Source organism: Arvicola amphibius, chromosome 15 (assembly GCF_903992535.2).
Source record: "Arvicola amphibius chromosome 15, mArvAmp1.2, whole genome shotgun sequence".
Classification (NCBI taxonomy): domain Eukaryota; kingdom Metazoa; phylum Chordata; class Mammalia; order Rodentia; family Cricetidae; genus Arvicola; species Arvicola amphibius.
In genome coordinates this window covers 53,090,633-53,114,071 of record NC_052061.1, presented here as the reverse complement: position 1 = coordinate 53,114,071, position 23,439 = coordinate 53,090,633, and the positions used below count along the sequence as shown (strand labels likewise).

The window sequence follows — 23,439 nt, the reverse complement described above, 5'->3', positions numbered from 1 at the left end:
GGCCTCTGCATCAGCTCCTGCTGCCAGGTTCCTGTCCTGTCTGAGGTCCTGTCCTGACTGCTTTTGATGGTAAAGAGTGATGTGAAAGAACACAGGAAATTAACCCTTTCCTCTCCAAGTTGCTTTGATCACGGTGTTTCCATCATAGCAATAGAAACCCTGACTAGGACACCAACCTCTGGCTTCTCCATGCACACTCACGACACCAACCTCTGGCTTCTCCATGCACACTCACAGAGAGCATGCCCCAACATGTATGGACATAGATGCAGATATCCCCCCCCCCCCCAAGCAAGAAAAAATAAATAAAAAACCTCCAAGAGGTCTGTCTCCTCTAGTTCCCAAGCACATTGCATGTTAGTTTTTGTATCTAATTGCCGGAATCAACTCAGGAATTTGCTTAAATCATATTTATCCAATAATCAGGCCCAGCCCTGAGCTGCACTCACCAGTCGGCTGAGTCACTGATGGCAGCCTTGGCCCACGAGCCGGCCTCCGTCATGATGAACCCCACATCATCATGGGAGCTGGAAGAGGACTGGTCGGAGAGGTGGGGAGGAAGCACAGGTAGCCTGTCATCTTCGATCATGACAGTGTCATCGTGCGGCATGTTCACCGTGGGAGACAGCTGACATTTACCTGACCAGTGAAAAAGAGAAATTATGGACGTCAGTGCAGGGGCCAAGCCTGTTAATTGCAAATTTTGCTACATTAAAAACAAAACTAAACTAAACAACAACAACAACAACAAAAAAAAAAAAAAAACCCAAGTCTTGAGACGCCCTCTCCACCTGAGGGAATAATGAGAATTTAGTGTATTTGTTTCTCATAAAGTATTGTCAGACACAAACCTCATGTCCACATGACCGCTTCTGCAACAGGGTCACAACAGCATGCAGTAGGGCATGCGACTTCTCTGGAATTAAGTATCCCAAAGACAGAGATGACCCCTAAAATGTCTTAATGTGAACATGACTGATATACAGCTCCTTAGGAGTGAGTGTCCCCTGGGAAGTTTTGCCAGCAAATCTGAAGGGAACCCCACAATCTTATGGTGATCTGTCTTATCTACTCATTCAATTCCCACAGGGCGGGCAAGCGCTAGGTGATGTCATCTCTGTAATTAGTGCGTCACATCCTAATGGGAGAGGAAAAGTACCTACGGGACAGGGTAGCTTCAGTGTGGGTAGTGTGCCAATTGTGTCCACCTGGGCGATGATGGGCAGAGGGGGTAGGACTGTTGAGAAGGTCACCAAAGTTAGCTGAGCAGGGTTTGGCATGGTGGCTGTGACTTTTCTACTAGACGGAATGATGGCATTTATCCCAGAAAGTGGCAACAAAATTAAACCATGATGAATTCAGGTGCCACTTGACAAAGCCCAGCACACAAGCCAGGGAGAATGGCTTTGAAATGAGAGCGGCCTAGAAGTGAACAGCTTAACATGGATCCAGATGTGGTCGTCCTTGAGGCTCTGAGGCCTACCCTGGGAGGAGGGGACGTCAAGTGTGGTTACTCAGTCCAGAAAGGCTCCACAGATCTCTGTCGTCTGTCTAGTCCCTTGCAGACAAATGTGTTGAGGTTCATGGCATCCACACATCACAACCTTTCTGGGACAAAGCTGTGTTTCCAGTCCCTGAGTCCCTAAAGGTGACAGTGGAGTACAATGGTATCCTTATCCCAAATCACCTACAATTCCAGCAACTTCTTTCCAAAATCTGTGCCATTTGTTTTTCTGAACACGGATACACTCACAACATTTTGGTTCAGATGCACACCTTGTAAGAAGATAGCCTCACAGGACAACCACCATAGGACACGGCACACGAAAGTGTGTTCCCAAGCAAGCAAGGAGCCATGATAATCTGCCTTCCTTCCTCACGGGATGGCAGAAAACACTCCCTGTGAGTCTAATGTCCAAATCTGCTCAGTCAATTGTGCTAGGACACCAAATATTCTGCCCTCACTGCTGTTTTATGCAACGTGTTCTTTCCCATCAAAATAGAGTTTTCAAAATAGTTGAACCAACGGGTGTTAGCATTTTAGTATTAGTCTTAGAGCTAGCTTTAAAACTGAGGATGCATTAGCATATCAGGAAAGCATGGATAAACTGGAAAGGTGAGTCTGAAGCACAATATATCTTTCTCTGCCTGTTTCAGTAAAAAATAAAATAAAAAAAGAAAGAAAACTCCTTACGTTGTTGTCTGTCTTCAGTCCTTACAAAGAAACTTGCCAGAAATTACAAAGGCATCTTTATTTAGCATTAAGGGGTCTGTTAACAGAAACATGCACATTCATTAAAACCCCTGCTCATCAACACACCAGCTAGGAAAACATCCTACTTTGATTGAAATGTGCCACGTTGACAAACTGGAGCTGGCGGCTTCTTATGAATGCTCATGACACAAAAGTAAATCAAATGGAATCACTTCTCTCTCTCTCTCTCAATTTCAAACCACCAGTTTCTTTGTAGGATATTAGAGTAGAAACCTGCTCAGCAAAATGTCACTTGTAGATAGGTATAAATTCCACCCCCGTCAGCAAAGAAATGTATTCCTTTAAGACATAGTTTGTCTCCAAAATGACCATATTGAATTCATAAAGCAAGGGTTCCTTCCCCTGACTGGAAAGACATATGCCATGTTATTAAACACCAAGCCATCATGCAGGAGGAATTTAACCAAGAAAATATCACATAGTAATCATATTGCATAGCTTTTAAAATGAAACATGCAACCCCTTGCATTGGCATGTATATTCTCAGTGAAAGCATGGGAACTATAGAACACTGACTGGGGTGGACAATCCCCTTTTTAATGTGTATGTGACATTGTTTTATGTTGAAATATATGTGAGATACTAACATAATCTCATAATCTCTCTCTGTCACACACATACACACACACACACTCACACCCATATTCTCTTCTTCCTAGTGTGCATGTGAGGAGATCCAGGATCTGGTCCCAGAAACCAGCAGAGGTACCAGACATACACAGTTCAGAGCTACATGTTCCACTGAGACACAGCAGGACCTCTTAAATAACCTGTGTTGGCCTTCGACACATCACAGGCAAGACTCTGAATCATGATTCAATGTGGCTTCGGTTTTTCAGCTGCTAAATTCCTCCCACCCCAATATTTCATCAACCATTTACAGACTGCAAAATGAACATTCAGGATCTTATAGAGTGAAGCAATAACATACAAGATGACTGTTTACTAGACATTTATTCATTGATGGATTTACATGGGACGGAACATGCATGATATCAGGAATAAAAGAAATGAAAACTGTCAGCAAGAAGACTCATGAAACCAACATCAGTGTCTCAGCTTTATATGTCGAACTGTTAACAACATGAAAATAGTCTAAACATAATTATTTAAACTCACCACAGAAGTAGGAATATAGAAACCCACCGAGATAAACAATAAAATGAAATAAAATTTTAGCTCAAAATATAAACTGCTTTCAACAAAACCATGCAGATAAAAACTTAAAAAACATGTTCTATGCTCCCAAACATGACTTTGTGATGAATTTTATGAAGTAAACATGTTTTGTAAACTGTGCCTATGATTCCACTGCTGAATAGCTGGAAAGGTCTTCCAAGGCTTATCAAAGGAGAACTCCTAAGTAGGTTCACTAAGGGATACGTCTGGCCTGATCTGCTATGGTCCATCCATCTACCTACCTATGCTCACTCACTTACTTACCTATGTTTGTGGTGCTGGGAGCAGGGCATTGTGCAGGCTAGACAAGTGCTATTAGCTACATCCGCAGTCCTTAGAAGCTGCCTTCTAATACAAATTAGGAGCCATGTTCTACTGACATCAATGGCAGTGGGAATCCAGCCAAAATATAATTGTGGCAAATTCCGGACTTTGGTCACATTTCTGAGTGATCTATCCAAAGAGCCGGAGATAAATCAGCTGTCACTAAAGAGGAACCCACCACCCAGAAAACCACACATTCAAACTGTGGCTCACAGTGGGACCCGGGGGATTTGCTGTGGAGACACTTCGATGCCTTTCATTCGATGTGGCGTCACTAAAACTTACCATGAGATCTTGGCATTCCCCAAGAAGGCTACGTTTATGAAGAGGAAATACCCGAAATCAAAAATAAAGCAAAAATCAACATGGTGTTTTGGGACACATTTCTTTTATCAGCTAAGTGAGCTAGATGGTGTGACTGAGGACATCTGACATCCTTCCAATTACAAATGATTTTTCTTTTGGGGTGTACAGTTTAGAAGTCTCTCTCCTGGGATGTATACGCATTCGAAAACAATCACAGACCTTACAACTTCCTTTGGTTGCACATATGAATATTCTCTGTGAAAACCTGTTCTGCTCACATAAAATTAACCACTTCTTTGTGTTATCATAAGAAATTCAGCACCTCCCTTTCTATCATGGGAAACCCGGGTCTAGACAGAAGTGAGACGGAAGACCCAGCAGACAGTCATGAAGTGGTCAGAGGACCTGGCTGAGAAATGTCTTAGCACCTGACAGCACAAATCAGCAGGCTGAGGGGGTGCACAGCACGCTGATAGTGGGTATTGTTTCACCTCCAGTAGCAAAGTAGCATCCTTTGCAAGATTTCTAATCTCAGTGTCATCTAACTTTACCAGTAGCATACAATCTTTAAGGTCAATAATACTAGAATAAGGATAATAATAAGAATAAAAAAGCGTAAATCTGAAGTTTGTAAACAGCAAGATGAGTTGAGTTAAGCTTATATATTTTCTCTAGGAAAAGCCTCATGGGACTCCTAGTTTCCAGTACAGCATAGAAAACATCTCTTAAGGACAGGGCCAAACGAAGTCATTGAGAAGCCCTGGATCAACCCTATTGTCCCTTCCCCCAAAATGTATTCTACTGTAATAACTTGACCTACTAAGTATGGTATCATCCCCCAGCCCATTATGTCCCAGGACTGTGCAGAGCAGCACCAAGCATAGCAGGAGGGACTAGTCTGCAAGGGGAGTCATCATAAGTGCGAGGGGTCATTACATACCCAGCAGAGAGAGGGGAAACACTGCCGACCCGGGTACCCGCTGAAAAGGACTAACCCGTCAAAACTAACAAAACCGGGTGACGGAACATGGAGAAGATGACGTACTCCTCAACCCATGTCACCCACTTCAACAAGTCACTAGGTGAAAAATCAGGGTGGGGGCTGGTATGTGTTTGAGTGCTAGGTTTCCGCCTTCCTCTGAAGAACCAGGGAGTGGAGGCAGGATGCAGGTTACAGGAGCTGCTGTGTCAATGGGCTGATCAGTATGGCAAATCCTATGTTCCTATAATAAAGGGGAGATTACAGCGTATCACTTTGTATGCACAAAGATCCAGGGACACATGCACACATTCTTTCTCAGGGGGTCTGAAATTCTGTCGACAGATAAGAATCCAGCAAAGATGCTATCCAGCAAAGCCAAGACAGCATGGCTAACTGAAAGGAGCTGGAAACAATGCCTTTTACACCTAAGCGGGGTTCACACCAAGAGCGAGGTTTGCCTCCCTGGTTCTCTCATGCCAGGTATGTATACTTAGAAAAATATTGGTAGAACACATCCCAGATATCTTTGACCAAGGTGAGAAACTGAGAATTTAGCTATTTCTCCGAAGCTCAATAAGGAGGAAGAAAAAAATGGCAGGAAATTTCACTAATCATGCGTATCTGCACATATTGTTTTTCTACAGTGTTCCGTAGAAAACTCCTTGACTAGAGAGGCTGTTCCTTAACCCACCACGTCTGCTGTTAACACCATGCCTTGCCAATCCCAACCAATTAACCACACTGCTTCTATGATGCATCCCAATGGAAACACGTATTTGTATTAGGTCTGTATTGAATATACTCAAAATGCAACTAAATTTAGGGTTTTGCTATAGGGAGTTGCAACATAAATAATGATCAAGTAATAAATAAATAAATAAATAGATAAATAAATAAGTATCAAGAAAGCTTTTTATTCTTTAAATTTGAAAGTTGTCTCAATTAAACTCCAAACAAGCAGTTCTGTAAACCCAGCCCCTCCAGGGTTTGTTAGGACAAGCCTGAACTACAGTAAGAAGGGAACCTATAATGACCGCACCGACTGGGACCCAGAAGGCAGCATCGGGCGGATCAAACAAAGGCACAGAGGATGAGCTAAGGATTTAGAGAATAAAGCAGGATTCTTGTTCTTGTTGTTTTTAAAGACATGTCTCACTATGTTGCCCTGGTTGGCTAGAACTCTCTATGTAGGACCAAGTGACCTCAAGTTTGGGGATCTGCCTCTGCCTTCCATCCCTGTGCTGAGATTAAAGGTACGAGCTAGCATATCTGGCAAGACTAATCCTTTGATAAAGCAGAAATGTGACAAAATTTTTATTGAATGCAACCCAATAATGAATATTTCATATAAACATGTATTTTTTTATCTGTGGCTCAGCAGTGCAACTGAGTGACAACTTTTAGATCTCTAAAGTTGGTGTGTGTGTGTGTGTGTTTGCACATGTACATGCGCATGTGTGCGTGCATGCACTGGTGTGTGTGCGCATGCATGTGTGTATATGAGTGTGTGTGCACATGTGTGCAGGTGCCCATGTGTGCCATTCTTAGGCACTGTTTCTCAGGAGCTGTCCACTGCTTTGAGGCAGAGTCTCTCCTTGGGACTGGGAGACTGCCCATTAGGCTAAGCTGGCCAATGAGCTCCAGTCCTTCTCTGGTCTCACGTCCCAGCCCCAGGACTACAAACATGGGCCACCACATCTGGCTTTTTCATTTGGGTTCTGGGAATTGAAAATAGATTCTTAATGGTCACACAGCAAGGATTTTACCAACTGAGCTGCCTCGTTGGGCCTTGTCATTTGTTAGAACATAGCTTTTCCTGCTATCCTCAACAAGCCAAGGGTAATTTGATTATTGGAAACACTTCTTTCCTATCCTTTTCCTTTCTGTCCTCATCATCAAGCTGGGGACTGAAGCTTATTTAGCCATTCAGTGCATGCAGACACTCCTCACATTTGTGTTTCCTGCGTGACCATAATGAACCCGTTCCCTTCTCTCTCGGAAACACGGGCCTCCTTTCCATGAATATTGCATTAATCCCCTCTCCATGAACCAGGATAAGCGCACACAGGAGATGAGATGAAGGATGAGAGAGAGCGTTACCTGACTCACCCATTATCCTGCTGAGTGCTGCATTCCTGGTGGGCGATTCATCTAGCCCCTCAATCCCGCTGTAGAGAGAGTGCGAGATCCTACGCTCCCGGTCATCCAGTTCTGTCTCGATGGGCAGCTCAGGGGTGGCAGGGCTCCCAGGAGACCGAAGCTGCAGAGAAAGGGACAGGGGAACGTGAATCTTGGAGGCTGGTTAACAGCATGGGGCCGTTATAACAACTTTCTAAGGCTGGCATCCTACCAGGCCTCAAATGAACTAGAACTTTTCAACTTACACCAAAATAATTTGTTCTGTCAGCTTGGCCTAATGACCAACTTTTCCGTGGTACTTTATCCAACACCTCCTATGAAGCCCTGTCAGATTTCAACCACGGGAGAAAAAAAATATGTACATTAAAATAAAAAAAAAATTTAAAGTTCACTTTATTGCTTATTTTTTTTTTCAGTTTGACTGTAAGCCTGTACTGAGGTCAAGACAAGTTATTGTTTAATTTAAAGCTCACGCTACCTGTCGCTCTGTGGAAGGCAGGCCTTGTCAGAGGAGATGCTAGGCTTGGCTAGTTGTGTGCTTTTGAGATAGAAGTACGTTTGCCTCCTCCATGCATCAACTTAGGCATCTTAAGCTACACATTGCATCTACGTTCTGCAGAAATCAAGACTCGTATAACTGCAAGACAATCGCTAAGTCTGAGGCCATGGCTGAGAAACACTTCAAGCATGCACAGAGGTGTATGAAAGCAAGACCCAGACATTTTTGCATATGTGTGTATCATACGTATGGGTTTCAAATGTGTGTGGGCTCATGTGTTCTAGTACTCATGCATGTGGAGGCTTGTGGTTGACCTTGGGTATCTTCCTTGATCCTCTTCACTCAACTTGGAGTTTGTTCAGGGGACTCCCTACCTGCACCTAAAAGTTGTAACGGGCAGCGACCATGTCTGCCTACCTTGAGGTAGGTTCTAGGGGTGCAAATTATGGCAATAATACTTAAATACATCATGCACTGAATTACGCCCTCCCCAGTTTAGGACCAAGTATTTTGGTGAAACACATAATGACATGAGCATTAAGCAGTAAAAAGAAGCAAGTCAGGAGCTGGGAATGGAGTTCAGTTCCTACGGTGTTTGTTTAGCCTCATGAGACCCTGGGCTCAATGCCAGCACTGAATAAAGTGAGCCCAGTAGCTCACACATAATCCTAGCCCTTGAGGCAGGTAGTTCAGAAGTTCAAGGTCATCCTCTGCTACGGAATGAGTTGGAGGCCAGCCTGGAGATTAAGTTCCAAAAGATTAAAAAAAAGAAAAAACAAGTTTGTCTTTTTGGAAACATTCAATCTCTATGGCATGGATTGAAAGAGTATGTCGTCATCCTTATCACAGATGAGTCCTACAAGGCATCTTCGCCATAGAAACAGCCAGAAGTTGATGTCCACGGCAGGAAGGACTTGAACATTGTCCTTGGTGAAGGGTCCAGCACCACGGGAACCATCAGGACCCATGTAAACTAGCTCCCTGGGGTGCAGCTGCTGGCAGAGAGCCAGGCAGTGAGGGCCTGAGACACAGCGACTTCAGCCAAGCAGAGAGCCTACACCATTCAGTCAGGAAGCTGTGGTGGTGGGATGCCTTCCACAGAACAGATCACAGCTTCTCCTTAGAAACTCTCCGGGGTTTGGATAGTGGGACACCTAATGAAGTCCACGCTGTAGGTTTACTGCTCCCAGTTTGAGAAGCACAGGAGAGGTGGAACCCATTGAAGGGTCAACAAAATGACAACCAGGGGCCACCAAGCAGCGGGAGAATAAAAAACTTGCAGTGTGGCGAACAGGATTAATAAGGCTTTAACCTGTGAAATCAGGGTTTGCTTTACTAGTGCTCCCCAGAACTACAGAGTACAGCGGACAGCTTCACTAAAAAGTAGACATTTGAGTTCTCTGATATAAAGACATAAAAGAATACTGTCTAAAGAACTATGATACCTCAATTCTAAGATACCCTGGGAAAGCAAAAATAAAAACAAAACCAGTACCCTATCCTTTAAAGACGTGTGCTATTTGAAAATGGAACTGTTAGACCTGGTGGGTAGCTCTGTAGCGGAGTGCTGGCCTACCATGCCCTGGGCCCTAGACTCCACAAGCAACACAGAAAAAATGGAAACAAAACCAAAGCCATGTTAATTTTAAATGACAATATTCATTAAAGACATTTGCCATGTAAATCTCTAGAAACAAGTTCCGTTTGCTACAGGATATTATGATGATAAAATTATCAGTAGACAAAAAAAAGGTCTTTGCATTTGCTTTCAAAAATAAATTTAGCTCAAGTATACAATTCTGCAATTTTCTGTTGAAAAAAAAAACACCCTTTATAAACATTCTTTATTTAAAAAAATTAAGTATGCCAAGGGAATATTTTAAGATTATATTAAGTGAAATAAAATTCCTTTAAAAAAAGAATGGGCAGGTTTTGTAGAGAAAATCACTTAAGATGCTTGTTCTTAAGGAATACACATATAAACATTCTCCCCTCAACCAAGTCTAATTTACATATGAAAAGGCAGAGCTAAATGATGCCATCAATAGTCTACTATATAAATATTTAACAGAACCTCGAATGCCTTTTAATTTCTTCAGTTTTACTGTGGTTTCATTGGTGGGTTTTTTTTTTTCTCCTTTTTTTGAGACAGGGCCTCACTAAGCAGTCCTAGCTACCTGGGAATTCACTGTGTAGAGTTCAAGCTGGCCTCAAAGGCACTGAGATCTGACTGTCTCTGCACCTCCTGAGTACTGGGGCCACACTGGCAATTTCTCCACGTTTCTTTTTGGTTTTGTTTGTTTGTATGCTTGTTTTTATTTTTTTAGGGGGTGGTATTGTTTGTATTTTCGAGACAGGGTTTCTCTGTGTTGCCCTGACTACCCTAGAACTTCCTGTGTAGACCAGGCTGGCCCTGAACTCAAGAGATCCGCCTGCCTCTGCTTCCTGTGAGCTGGGATCAAAGGTGTGCACCATCACACCAGGCTAATCTATCCAGTTTTAAGAGAAGGGATTTGAAAACAGTTTGTTTTCTTTTATATTTAATGCAAGAAAACAAATATTGGAGGGTGTCAGGGGGTCCGCTGGCCATGCGGAAGATGAAGGCTCCCCATGAAGAGCATTCCCCACTAGCCCGTGCTTTGCCAGCCTTTACCATTAGCACCTCACTAAAATTAATAAAAATTAAAATTGGAAAAATGAGTGTGAGCACAGCTGAGCTTCTCGGGCTGTTCCATCTGTTCAAAGAGCAGAAATCTGCATTCTCGTCCACCTGGGCCAAGGGCGGGACTGAGACGGCCCGTCCACTGGTCTGCAGAACAGACTGTCAATCAACCGAGCAAAGAACAGCAGCTTTTCCAGCACAGTGCCCATGCTGCAGGATGTAAAACATCCCATTTGTTGACTCACTGACCAGGAATTTATTTCTCTCTGTGGTCACAATGCAAAGGAACCAACAGGCAAGGTCAGTAATAACGGCCCCTATGAACCATTATCACACTTTTATTTGTAAGTATGTAAGTTGGAAATAATACAAAAAACTGTATAACAATTCTGAAAAAAATATTCAGATGATACGTTGCTTTTATAAACAGCAGTGACATCTTTTAAATAATAATCAGCAGGATATTATCTAATGGTTATGCTGTTAAATTAAATATCTGAAATACTTTCTTCTTATGAAAAAACTCTTGTTTTTGTTTAAATGAGGATAATAATACAAATTGGGGTATGTGTTTGTAAAATCTTGTCTTTTCTAAGAATTTACTAGCGTACCAAATGAAGGCTTTCCTGTAAAGACAATGAATCGCTGACACCCACCACCTACCTCTACCTGGAACATAGAAAAGCTAGTGTAGAAACAGCCCTAACCTCCCCACACCCAGTAACTGGAAGATCTTATTAGCTGAAATTTCACCTTATGGGCACGTCCATTTCTACGGTATCACCATTGTTTACCACGAAGCAGGTACTGGTTAAATGACTAGGTGAAGAAAAGCGGATGGGTCCGGTTCTCCCGAAAATGGTGCACTAGGTTAATATGGCAGTGGGTCTTTAATGCTTGGTCCAACATGGCATGACAGTTGACCTAGATTATAGGTCCACTTTGGAAAACACTAATGTTCAAGGGGGGGTCAGGAAACCTGAAGAGAATTAACAGGTATGTTTCCAATCTGAGGGGGAGGTTTTTGGCTTTTAAAATTTTTCTGAAATTAAAAACTGATTACGTAATTTTCCTCTTCCTCTTTCCTCCCTCCCACCCCTCAGAAATTCATGAGCTTTAAAAACTGTGCTTATTCTGAAACGCATTGATACAACCTGCTCAGTTCATGTAATGTACACATCTGTCCATGACGTCAGGGCTGGTCACGTGATAACCGACTGGCGGAGAGGGTTAGGGCTCCGTGTCGGGTTTTGTTTTCATTTGGTTTCCTTCATGTCCTTAGGTGGTGACCGCAGGAATCTTAGGCTTAGTACAAGCCCCGTTTGGTCGAAGAACCAGAACTCAGTTGTCTCTGCCTTTCTCTGAGGCCCACGCGAGTTTTCCACGCTCCTCTCCACACCAGTGAGAAAGGACACCGTCGGCGAGATTCAGCGTGGGGCGGTGGGGAAGCTTGCTTCTAAAGGACGGTCATTGTGCTAGCCACATGGCCCCCGCTCACTTCACGGACCTCTCTGAATCCACCCCTTAACACACAGGACAGGAATAGGGTATTGTGTTTCAGGCTCTTTGCTATTCTACATCATTTTCTAATTCTAAGAGGATTTCATCTAGGGACAGCATTAACTCTGAAGCAGCCATGGATGTCTAAATCTCCTCACAGTAAGTGTAGGACACAAGCTCACCTGGCAACCCTTTATACTTAGGCTAAGCAAGGCTTTCTATGAAATTTCTCTAGCAGACATACTGAAATACCTATGCTATGTTCAATTACAGTCATTTCCACAAATATCAGTTTCCTTAGAATATTTAAATTAGCCTAATTCCTGTCATCCTTCAGGAGTAAAGGGTAGGTAAGAGAGCTATGGAAACAAGGTGGAGAGAAAATTCTGAAATTGAAAGGCTAATGGCGGACCTCGGCTAGGAGAGAGCCCGAGTGAGTGAGCAGCGCTTATGGGTGACACAGCCTGAGCAGGTAGAAGGACATAGACAGCACTGGTTCCACAAGAGCCTGACCCTGAGGCTGTGTGACATGGGTATCTGTCCTGGAACATTGAAGAGATCGATTTGCTTGGCGGGCAGAGAGCAGTCTGCAGAAGGAGGCTTAGCTACTGAGAATCAGTCTCCAGAGTTGCCCTTGTGGGACACAGGGGAGATCAGGGCAGCTGAGATACACAAGAATGGGCTAAGATGAGAGAACCACCGGCCAAGCCACAGACACAGAAAGGTTGGAGGAACCTCAAATCTCTGAAGACATACTTCCGGTGCTTGTGAGACATGAAGGGAGAGCTTCTCCCAACTGTCGTAGGAGGAAGTTGTTAGCAGGACAGTAGCTTATGAGATTTGATATCACAACGTCATCCCTAAGCATCCTTGGGAATTCTGTTTCAGGGACACCTGAAGACTTCCAAATCCGGAGAGGAAGAGCACCATGTTTACACAGAAGCTACAAGGTCCCCCTATACACAAGTCTTCTCTGATCTGACATAGAAATATAAATGGTGAGAAAGTGTTGTTAGACGACTGTGCTGTTTGGAGTAGATGACACGCCCTGTCTATGTGCGCTAGCATAGGGTGACTATTTCTCTAATATTTTCTTCATGAGAAATGCTGGGTTTTTATGGAACCCAAACATATTCTGCAGGTGCGGGACAAGACTGGGAGTAGGCACCAGCTTGGGACCACAGCAGAGAGTGTCAAGCTGGAAAGAGCCAGAGGTTCACAGATACACAGGAACAGGCAGAACAGGGAGCAGAGCCATACAGCAGCAGCAGAGGGCAAGAGAACCGTATAAATAAATAAATAAATAAATAAATAAATAAATAAATAAATAAATGCAAAAGGAGGGAGGGCTGCAGTCCTCACCCAGACTCAGAGGAAGCAAGATGAGAATGCCTCGCTAATATCAAGTACCAAGCTATGTGGCTAACACAGGCAAGAATTATGGGCTAATATAAGGGTTAACAAAAAGCCTGAGCTAATAGGCCAACCAGTTTATGATTAATGTAGATGTCTGTGTGATTCTTTGGGACTGAACGGCTATAGGACCGAGCAGGACAGAAACCTGTGTCAACAGACATGTGCTCAGGGGCCTCCACGGTCAAGCAAAACGGACCCCAAAGGTGTCCACAGGAGGGCTTTGCATGATTCAGAAAGACCAGCTAGTGAGACAAGGGCTTGAAATGGTAACTTGTGAGAGCATCAAATATAAGACCCAGTCAACAGTCAGGCAGTCTACACAGAGAGGATCCAGAAATAGGAAGGGGCTTCCCAGGGCCTTGTGGGTACTAGGGGAGTACTTCAGGTAGGGATGGTGAGGAAAGAGCTCAGTGGATAAAGAGTTTGCTGCACAAACCTGAGAACCTAAGTTCAGAGCCTCAGCACTTGTGAAAAACCAAGTTTACTTGTCTGTAAACACTAGTGCTGGAGAGTGGGGCCAGGAGAGACAGGCAGACCCCAGGGACTCACAGGCCAGCCAGTCTAGCCAAATCCGCAGTGTGTGTGTGTGTGTGTGTGTGTGTGTGTGTGTGTGTATAATAACATAAATAAGTAAAAGAGGTGGGTGTTCTATATGCACACACGCACACACACACCACACATAGCACCCACAACACATGAAGAAAGGAGCCATGAGGCCTAATAGAGAAGCTTCCTTTTACAGATTCTCATCTTGAAGCCTTGAGCTTTAAGAAGAGTAGGTGAGACACCATGAGGTGATCTCAGACAAGATTTCCATACCTACCAGGTGAGAGCTCAAGCACATCACTGTAGAATAAGGTTCATTCACGTCAGCAAGAGGGCCTACAAAGATGTTCATATTTACTGTATAATTTACACAATCCCTCCCAGGGACTCAGAAAGTTTGTACGAAGGGATAGAAATGCCACACCAGCAAAAGCACACGTGAGGTTCATTGGGGACACAATTATGCAGCTCCTCCAGCTGTGTAATTCATTAGTTAAATCCTCTCAGTACAGATAGCTTCCTCGTCACCCTATGTAGAAAGCTCGGCACTTATGACAAGACATATACTACACATATATAAAAGTGTGTTATAAGCTTACTGTGTCCTAAGGAACAGTAAGAACCAAGCACGTAGGAAATGACAGCACAGGGAAGCAGAGTCAGCTGTGTCAACGGCAGTCACTCCCGCACTGAAATTCTCTTCATTCATATAAATTCAAATGCAGAAGCAAACGTGACAGAGATATTTCAGCGGGGATTCGAGACTCACATCTTTCATAGGGCAAAATGGAATGAATCAGTGCCTTTATCAAAACATGCTCAAGCTGGTGCAGGATTGCCTTCCTCTTGGGGAATTAGAGTCCTATAGAAAGAATGGCCTGCTTTGTCATTCCTGATTGCAAAAATCTTCCATGACATTCCACAGTGTGTGCGTGCATGTGTATATGAGGTTGTACGTGCGTGTTTGTATGCGTGTTAGCAGCTGAAGTCCTCTACGGCTCTTTGCTTTACTTATTTGAGTCAGAATCTTTTACTGACCCTGGATCCCAGCGATTCAGACAGATAGATGACGAGCGAGTTCCAGAACCCACAGATTCTTTTATCTCTCTGTTCCCTTCCCCAGTGCTGAGAACTAGACTCGTTCTGTATGTTCCCCAGCGCTGAGAACAAGACTCAGGTTCTCACACTTGTGAAGCAGCATCTTCCCTCCGTGTTGTCCTCTTAGGCTTCAGATCTTGATTTAAGGGGGTCAAGGTGATAATCTACTTGTAAATACATACTGCTGTGCATCCAGCATCCAACACGTTTGATGACATCCAGTAGATGTTCAACATACATCTGTCAACTGACTACTGCCCTTGGGAATTGGAATGAACTCATGTATCTGAAGGAGCTATATATACAGACACATGCATTGTACACCATCCTGAAAATGTAGCACCCTGCACATTTAAAATAAAAATAGTACACAATGACTTGACAACAAAATAACTACCATTCAAGGCATGGAAGGCTGAGATGCAGGTCAGTGAGAGCCAATGCACAGCAAGTGTAAGATCCTGGATCTATCCCCAGCACCACTAATAGAAGATTGAGGAACCGTCCTGCAAGGCTACAGAAATCTCAGAGTCAGGCTCGGATTCTTCCCATAGCAAGCAATATCTGTCCTATGTGTTTCCTTTCTGAGGTTTCTAGTTACGTTTACATTGTTCTTTGTTGCAGAAGTTAACTTCATGATGATGGTTAGTTCATTCTACACTCAGCAAATACAAACAATGCAAGCATGTAGTGGTTTGAAAAAGAATGCCCTCCATAGCTTTATATATTTGAAGCTTAGTCACCAGGAAATGTTGCCATTTGAAAGGATTAGAAGGATGAGGAGGTGTGGTCCTGTTGGAAGAAATGTGTCACTAGGGGTAAACTCTGAGGTTTTGAAATTCTATGCCAGGCCCAGGCTCTCTTTGCCTGCAGATCAGGATGTAGCTCTCACTTCCTTCTCCAGAACCATGCCTGGCAAGGCAGATGCCATGCTCCCTGCTGTGATGACAATGGCCTAAGCCTCTGAAACTATTAGCAAGTCCCTAATTAAATGCTTTCTCTTATGAAGGGTTGCCTTGGTCATGACGTCTCTCTACAGCAATAGGACTGTGACCAAGACAAAGCATAAGTCAATGTTCCTATTGAGGTCAGTTCCTTCTACATGATAGTACTGTGCTCTAGAGACATTCACTTTACAAAACATGAGTGTAATATAGGCCCTAATGAGGGACCATGATGTTGCTTTAAAATGAAGAACACAAGCCATTTATTTTTAATGTATTTTTCTGACTGTTTCCATGGGTATGGTATACACGCCTTTGTGAGCATGGGTGCACGCGACCATCGCATGGATGTAGTTCTGAGAGCCTGTGGATCTTTGCCATCTAACTTGCTTGACAGAAGGTCCTGCTCAATGCCTGCTACTGCACATACTAAGCTACCTAGCCTGCAAGCTTCCAGAGAGTCTCCAGTCTCTACCTCCGTCTCAACAACTGAGCCCTGGGATTCTAAGCGCATGCTGCTTTGCCCAACTTCTGATTTCTATAACTCAACAGTAATTTAGTTTCTGTTAAATGTGGGAACTGGAGCACAGCAAGAATACAAACAACCAACCTTACATTTTCAACACGCTCCTTTATAGAAATCAGCCCATTATCTATGGATGCTACAACATTGAAAATCTAGTCTGTGGCTTGTTAGTATTTATAAATGGATCTATGTATCATTTATTTTTAACTTACCAATGATCTGCTCTGTGAGAAAATACCTTTCCTTTCATTTAGGAAAGCCAAGGCACAAACCTTTCTAAATAGGATGCCCTGGCCCTGCAGTCACTGTTAATCCCATTCATGGGCATTTGATTTTGTCATTGGCAATAAACCCTGGGTGATGGGCATGGTGCGTCCAGCTCTGTACATCTGCCACACACTCTGTAGTTGAGATCCATTAGAAAATGGTACTTTCAAAAGAATCAGCTCCACAGAGGAAAGAGGGAGCTGCCATCTCCTCTCATCTCCGGGGATGAAGGTTCTTCACTGGCTACCCCAAAAGAACATGGATAAAAGTAGGTCCTCTCCATTATAGGATTAGACAGAGGCAGCCACTACACATAAGAGCAAGCAGCTCTTTCTTGCTGGGTCTCTCACTCCATGGAGAGACCAAGCAAGGCTACTGTGGGTCCTTTTTCCCATATAACATTCAGCTAGCTACAGGGAGCTCTGACACATTATCTTGTGAGTAGTACAGGAATATTCATTTAAGTTTGGAAAAACTTTGACCACATAAACAATGAAACAAGTGAGTCTGGAGCTGGAGCTCAGAACCCAGAGCACTTGACAAGCAAGTGTAAAGCCCTGGGTTTGGTCCCCTGCATCACATGAGCAAAAATGGTGCTACAGACTTGTAACTCCAGCCCAGGAGAAGTGGAAGCAGGAAGATCAGAAGTTTAAAGTCGTCTTTCACAGAAAGTTCAGACTATGCTGGGGGACAGGAGATGATGTTTGAAAAAAAATAATCATCTACGAACATGCCCACACAATGCCAGCAAGCCACGGGATGGCTTTTCTAGGCAATACCCCAGGTTCACCTCATTGCTTTTGCTGATCCGCCTGGCCACGATGAGCTGGATCATGCCGCGCTTGTTGCCCTCAGTGGACATGGACCTCCGCAGAGTCTCCATGGCTTCCTGGTTGGCTTTGCCCAGCAGTGACTCTCCATTTACAGCTATCAGCTGGTCATTCACTCTCAGCCTTCCATCCTGGGAGGAAAGCAAGCAACATGAGTATTGCTGAAGAGCTTGCAAAAGAGATTGCTATTCCCTAAGTTTACATTATTAAAACAAAAAAGAAAAAAGGATCTGGGGGCTTTAAACACAGTGCAAGCAGCTGTGGTATCCTCTGTCTATTTTAGTCTTTTAGGCATCCCTGAGTCATTCTTATAATCTGTTAACGAAATTGGAATGCTAATTCTTAGAACACAGAGTGATCACCACGCGTGTGCTTACAGAAACAGCCATCAAGCTGATTTACAAGGAAGATCCATGAAGATCAGGGCAATTGTAGGAAAGTGCTATCTACCGTAGGTTAGAAGGAGCCAATGACCAACCAGCGGGGGGAACAAAAAAAAAGCCTTCCCCGCAACCCAGGACCCATGCTAAGCCTCTGTACAAATCTTACTGAACAAAGAAGACTACTGGGTCATGTGAGATTAGGATGAGGAGTTGGAATGAAGGGCTCTATCTCCCAAACAATATATCACTATGTCCCTTTTCTTGGTATCTGGTCTAGGTGGGAGGTCTATATGGAAAGAAACCATCACTAACAGAACGCGTGTTGAAATCAGAAAGGCAGCAGTGGGAAACCCTGGCAGCAGGTGTGGACTGAATCAGGCTGAGCAGTGCTTACTTTGGATGCAGCTCCGCCATTAATAATGGACTTCACAAAGATTCCCAGATCTGCATGGTTCTCTTTGGAACGGTTCCCTTTGACGCTGACTCCAAGTCCTGCAGATCCCGAGTCATTAAGGGGGACTTCAAAGGTCAGAAACTCCCTAGTCCCATCAGGAGTGAGAACAACCTCCTCATCCTCCGGTTTCTAAAAGGGGAAAGAATCGCACAGAGTATTAAACTAGGAATGCCTCGTTCAGCCACCACACCACGGACCTCTGGCCAACACCAGCAGATTATCGCTACCCCATGACAGGATCCACGACAGGGGTAGAGCTGTCCTCCAAGATCACACCTGACCCTTACTGTGAGCAGCTTCTGGCTCTACTTATTATATCAATGTTGCAATTAATTCTAAGAAACACAGGAGTAATACAGAAGGGATATGTAGACCCCTAAAGTCTAGGACTAATATGTAAAGTCTTTCTTCTGTCATTTATTATAAAATAGGAGAGAAACACAGAAAAAAATAGAAGTCAACATAAACCAGAATTTTCCTCCAGCATCAATTTTGGAATGGACCTTAGTGAGGCCTGTAAAGTAGACCTTCTCCTTCCCCAACTTTGAAACACTCTTCCAACGTCCACTTAGCCGTTTGAAATGAACCATCAATTACAGAGAATGACAGTATGATGAACTTACACTAAACGGACAGCAATTCTTGATTACTCATAAACCTTGGCTATAGAGTATGGAAACACGATGGATTTCTTTATTTTTCTTTGTACCCTGCCCAATTTTTGAAAAATTATAAGGCAAATTAAATAATGATAAAATAATTTAAAAGAGAATTTGCGACTTCCCCAAATGTATTCTTGATTTCTTAAATTAATATTTTAGAAGAACAGTATTTAACTGTAATTATAAAAAAGAATAATATAAACAATGTGCTATATTAAGACCTTAAAATCCAAAATGTTACCTGTAAAGCAATGTTTCTAACTTGCTGACATTCAGTGTTAACATGTGTGTGTGTGTGTGTGTGTGTTGTATATGCGCACATGCACACAGACGTGTGTGCATCTGTCACTGATGATAAAACAGGGGACTTCTGAAAGGCAATCTGGAAGCTGTCTTACGCTGGTCTATACTCCTGGCCACACAAGAGTGTATCTTAGAAACACATTGAAGAATAGCCTGACAGTGAGCACGGAGGAGGAGGTTTTCAGTGACATCAAATCACAACCTTTTTAGAACATGAAAAGTATGCAGTAAAAAATAAAAAAATAAGTGTTTAAAAGACATGGCCTATGTAAAGTAAATATTTACCATTAAATTGAACGTCTCAGTTCATTGTAAACACTTTATAATATTCCCAGAGAATAACTACAATTCAATACAACAAAACCAACAAATTGGAGACAAACCAAGATCAAATAACTGCATCAAAATATTAAATATTTCACACATTTATTATACAGAAACATCTTTATAATCATGTGATGCTCTATAAATACAAATGTTCATTTCATTTTACATTGCTTTATCTGTATCAAAACAATTAAAACACTAAGCAATTATTCTGTGAATGACTATTATACACTTACTATAAGTATAAAACTATACCATCTGGAGGCTCAGAGCAGCTCAACTCAAGAGCATTAGCCTAGCAAGCACGTGCAAGGGCCCAGGTTCGTCCCAGCACTACAGACCTACCAAAGCAATAATGCTTAAAAGAACATACCACATGGGTAGATCTCAATATTTAAAAGAAAAAAAAATTGCATCAATAACTCCAAGCCACACCACTGTCCCTTTGTATATGGAATTCAGAAACAAGAGATATAATGGATTCTGTCGATCTGCATTTCTATTACTGAGAATGCGGCACTTGAGAGGCCATGGAAGCCGTAACTTCTCAGGCTTCTGTGAAGACAAAGGGATCACAGCTGTATCTGGTGAGCACAAGGACCCACCCTTACTGTTCCTTCCCTCAAATCTGAATTGTCACTGACTGATGTAGACCTTCAGTTTGGCGTGTCCCTGTTTACTGATTTCAACATTTCCATAATGTTTTTACAAAGGCTTAAAACTCTCATTTCTTCCCTACTTGAAAAATCAAGACAGGAAGCTGAGCGAATTCACGAAGAAAAGGGCTAATCAAGGTGGGCTTGCTTCCCCACTGACTATGAAAACGGCTAGGGGCGGCAGGGTGGGGGCGGGGCTGTCTCTTCTGGTCCTATGCAACCCTGAGACTTTATTATCATTAAGAACATTGAAGGGAGACACGGTGGAGCTTCATTAGCATTTCATCATTAGCCCACTTGGCTCTTGAACAAGACTGAAATTAACACCAGCGTTTAGGAATCAGTTTTTGGCAGCGAGTTTTAAAAGTTTGCTCTTCAAAGACCATTTGAGAAGTGACATTATAAAATCTCCACAAGGCTGAGCTATGCACAAGCATCTCTGTGTTCTGGCTAATTCTGAGGTATTTCCACCTTCTTGCTAAGTCACTGAAGTTGTGCCTGTTCAACCAATAGATTCGAGTTCCCACTTCAGAAACAAATCCCAACAAGGGCTCCAACATGCTGACAATGTTCGTGCTGCTCAATCCCTCAAGCACATTGAACAATGGATATCACTGGTGTATGTGTGTGTGTATGTGTGTGTGTCTGTCTGTCTGTTGAACCGAAACAACTTTCTCATCAAGCTATATTGGGTATCTCTGCTGTGTGTCTGTCTGTCTATCTGTCGGTTTGTAGAGCATGAACAAGTTACCCATCAAACGACTGAAGTTCTTCCCTGCCAATTGGCAATTTTGCCTTTTAATGCCCAGAGAACAAAGGGCATTTTGCCAGCATATTAGAAACAGGCCCTACCTAATGGGTCCCGTGAAAGCTATCTAGTTTCCCGGTATTCTCGGAGAAACAGAAGGGTATCTCCCATGACCAGTGAGGGAGAAAAAACAGTCAAGAGCCTTCCTCATGTCCTAGTGATTTTTCTTCTGTCAACGACCATCCCAGCGGCTCTGTGACCCTGGCTGTCTATGAGGGACTATGAATCCATACTGAGCCCTGAGCACATCTTCCTTTCCTGAAGAAAGGGAGACGACAAATCTTGGAGCCTTGGCAGAGAAAAATGAGCAAAACATTGTGAGGGAAAATGTAAACACAGAGCACCATGAGATGGGAGAAGCACTCAGCGACTGCTCATGCCACACTCCAGGGACGAAGTTCCCACATAGGAGTCTACCTATCTATAGTCTGCATGTCTCTGGTAGATTATTAATGAAGGACACATACCTACCTCCACATCAAATTCAAAAGAGAGGTAAGCTAGTCATTCACTAAGAAAGAACAGAGCAATGGGTAAGCCCTGGTCTCCAAACTTCAATAGAAAGGAGGAGGAGGAAGAAAGGAAAGGAGGAAGAGGAAGAGGAGGAGGAGAAGGAGGAGGAGGAAGAAAAGGAGGAGGAGGAGGAGGAGGAAGGAGGAAGGAGGTTGGAGGAAGAAGAAGAGGAAGAAGAGGAGGAGGAAGAAGAAAAAGAAGGAGGAGGAGAAGGAGGAGGAGTTAAAGCCATCCTTCAGAACAATGAAGAAATTTGGCAATGTGCTAGTCTGGATGTGTTTGTGCTGGGCATAGTGGGGCATACCCAGAAACTTAGAACCCAGGAGGCTAAGGCAGAAGGACCCTGAGGTCAGGGTCAACCTGAACTACTAGAGAGGCTGTCTTCAAAACAGGAGATGATGGGAGGAGAGAAGGAAGGGAGAAAAGGATGGAGAGGAGAGGGAGGGAGGAATGTTCTGGAATAATGGTGAATGTATACACAGACAGCATTCAGAAGACAACTGCAGAGTCTCTAAGTTCATTGTGTATTACGTTAAAACTGAGTGTGGTCATGCGCAGAGATCCACAGGGATGCTGACTGCCTTTATCACGACCGCCCCAGACAGACTGACAGGAAACTAATAAGTAGATTATTACTTAAAGTGTCTTAGAGAAAGCATTTAGGGAGATAAAGATATTTTTATGATGGAAAATTCAGGTTTGTGGAAATTAAGTCTTTCCTAACTTGTAGTACTTTGTCCATCAAGGCCTTGACAGTGTCTTTTGTAAATTGATTAATTTCTGTTACGTATCAGACAGAAGCATCATAGGGGAGGAGGGTCTGATGCCAGTCTTGGGTGAAGGACCGCCACTCACTGTCTACAGCACAGGCACATGGGACAGCACATAGGTTAGCTATATGGAAAATGGAGATTATGAGCAAATACATCAATATCATGACAGTGAGGCCACAGAGCTGCGGGTGATTATCATTCCTTCTACTGTTTTTGCAATCAAGAAATCTAATGTGTCACTTAAATGTCTTTCCTCAATTGAAGCCACAAGATGGAGCGATAGACAGACACACAAAATGACAGCAAACACGGGGGAGGGGAAGGACAGAAGGAGGCTGGTGGGCAGGGGATGGGACTGGGGTCACGGACAGGACGCGGCTGAGCACAGGGCAAGAAGCTCATGAGGCCACCAGGAAGAGCAGCCATCAGCACACATCTCTTGTGGAAGAGAAACGCTCACAGGGGCGAGCGAGAGCACACACTGTACACGGGCTGTCGAGAAATGAGCAGAATTTTGTCTTTTTAATTAAAAGGAAGACTTTTTAAAATTGAATTTATCTTTGTTTTTAATTTTTTGGATGAACTAATACAGGTCAAGTTTAAAATAAGTATTTTGATTAAAAAATTCTTTTGAGATAAGATCATATAGTCCAGATTTGCTGTGATTTGCTATACATGAAAATGACATCAAGATCTTGGTACCTGTTCCTTCACCTACTGAGTGATAAAATTACAGGATTGGGTCAGCTTCGTATTTATCAGAGGAAAGATGAACATTGATGTATGTTATTTGAACTATTTGAACCCATCTTTCTGAGAACCATTATTTAGATTGTTATTTATTGTTTATTTTTGCAGTAATTAGGGATTGAACCCAGGGCATTGCACTAACTTAGATCTACCACTGAGCTATGCCCTCAGTGTCTCCACCCTGTGATTTTTTTCCTTTATTTTGTTTGACACGGTCATTTAAGCTTCCTAGACGGGCTTTGCCCTTTACCATCCAAAGCAGGACTTAACATGAAGATCCTTCTACCTCAGCCTCCCCAGTGCAAGGACCACCAGGT

General features: G+C 43.2%; 1 protein-coding gene across 15 annotated transcripts in view; it reads right to left on the bottom strand.

The window, feature by feature from the left end:
- The window catches only part of Pard3 (par-3 family cell polarity regulator), a 516,377-nt gene that overhangs the window by 186,564 nt on the left and 306,374 nt on the right, over positions 1 to 23,439 (bottom strand). For 7 of the 15 annotated variants that reach the window (XM_038312958.2, XM_038312952.2, XM_038312953.2 and 4 more), the window contains 4 exons: positions 18,271 to 18,459; positions 17,454 to 17,624; positions 7,167 to 7,326; positions 450 to 639 (listed from right to left, as the gene is read on the bottom strand). In XM_038312958.2, the coding sequence (XP_038168886.1) occupies positions 450 to 639; positions 7,167 to 7,326; positions 17,454 to 17,624; positions 18,271 to 18,459 (710 nt within the window). Of the gene's footprint in view, positions 1 to 449; positions 640 to 3,210; positions 5,308 to 7,166; positions 7,327 to 17,453; positions 17,625 to 18,270; positions 18,460 to 23,439 lie in introns of those variants that run through there. The other 8 variants (XM_038312964.2, XM_038312965.2, XM_038312955.2 and 5 more) reach the window with 2 other exon arrangements.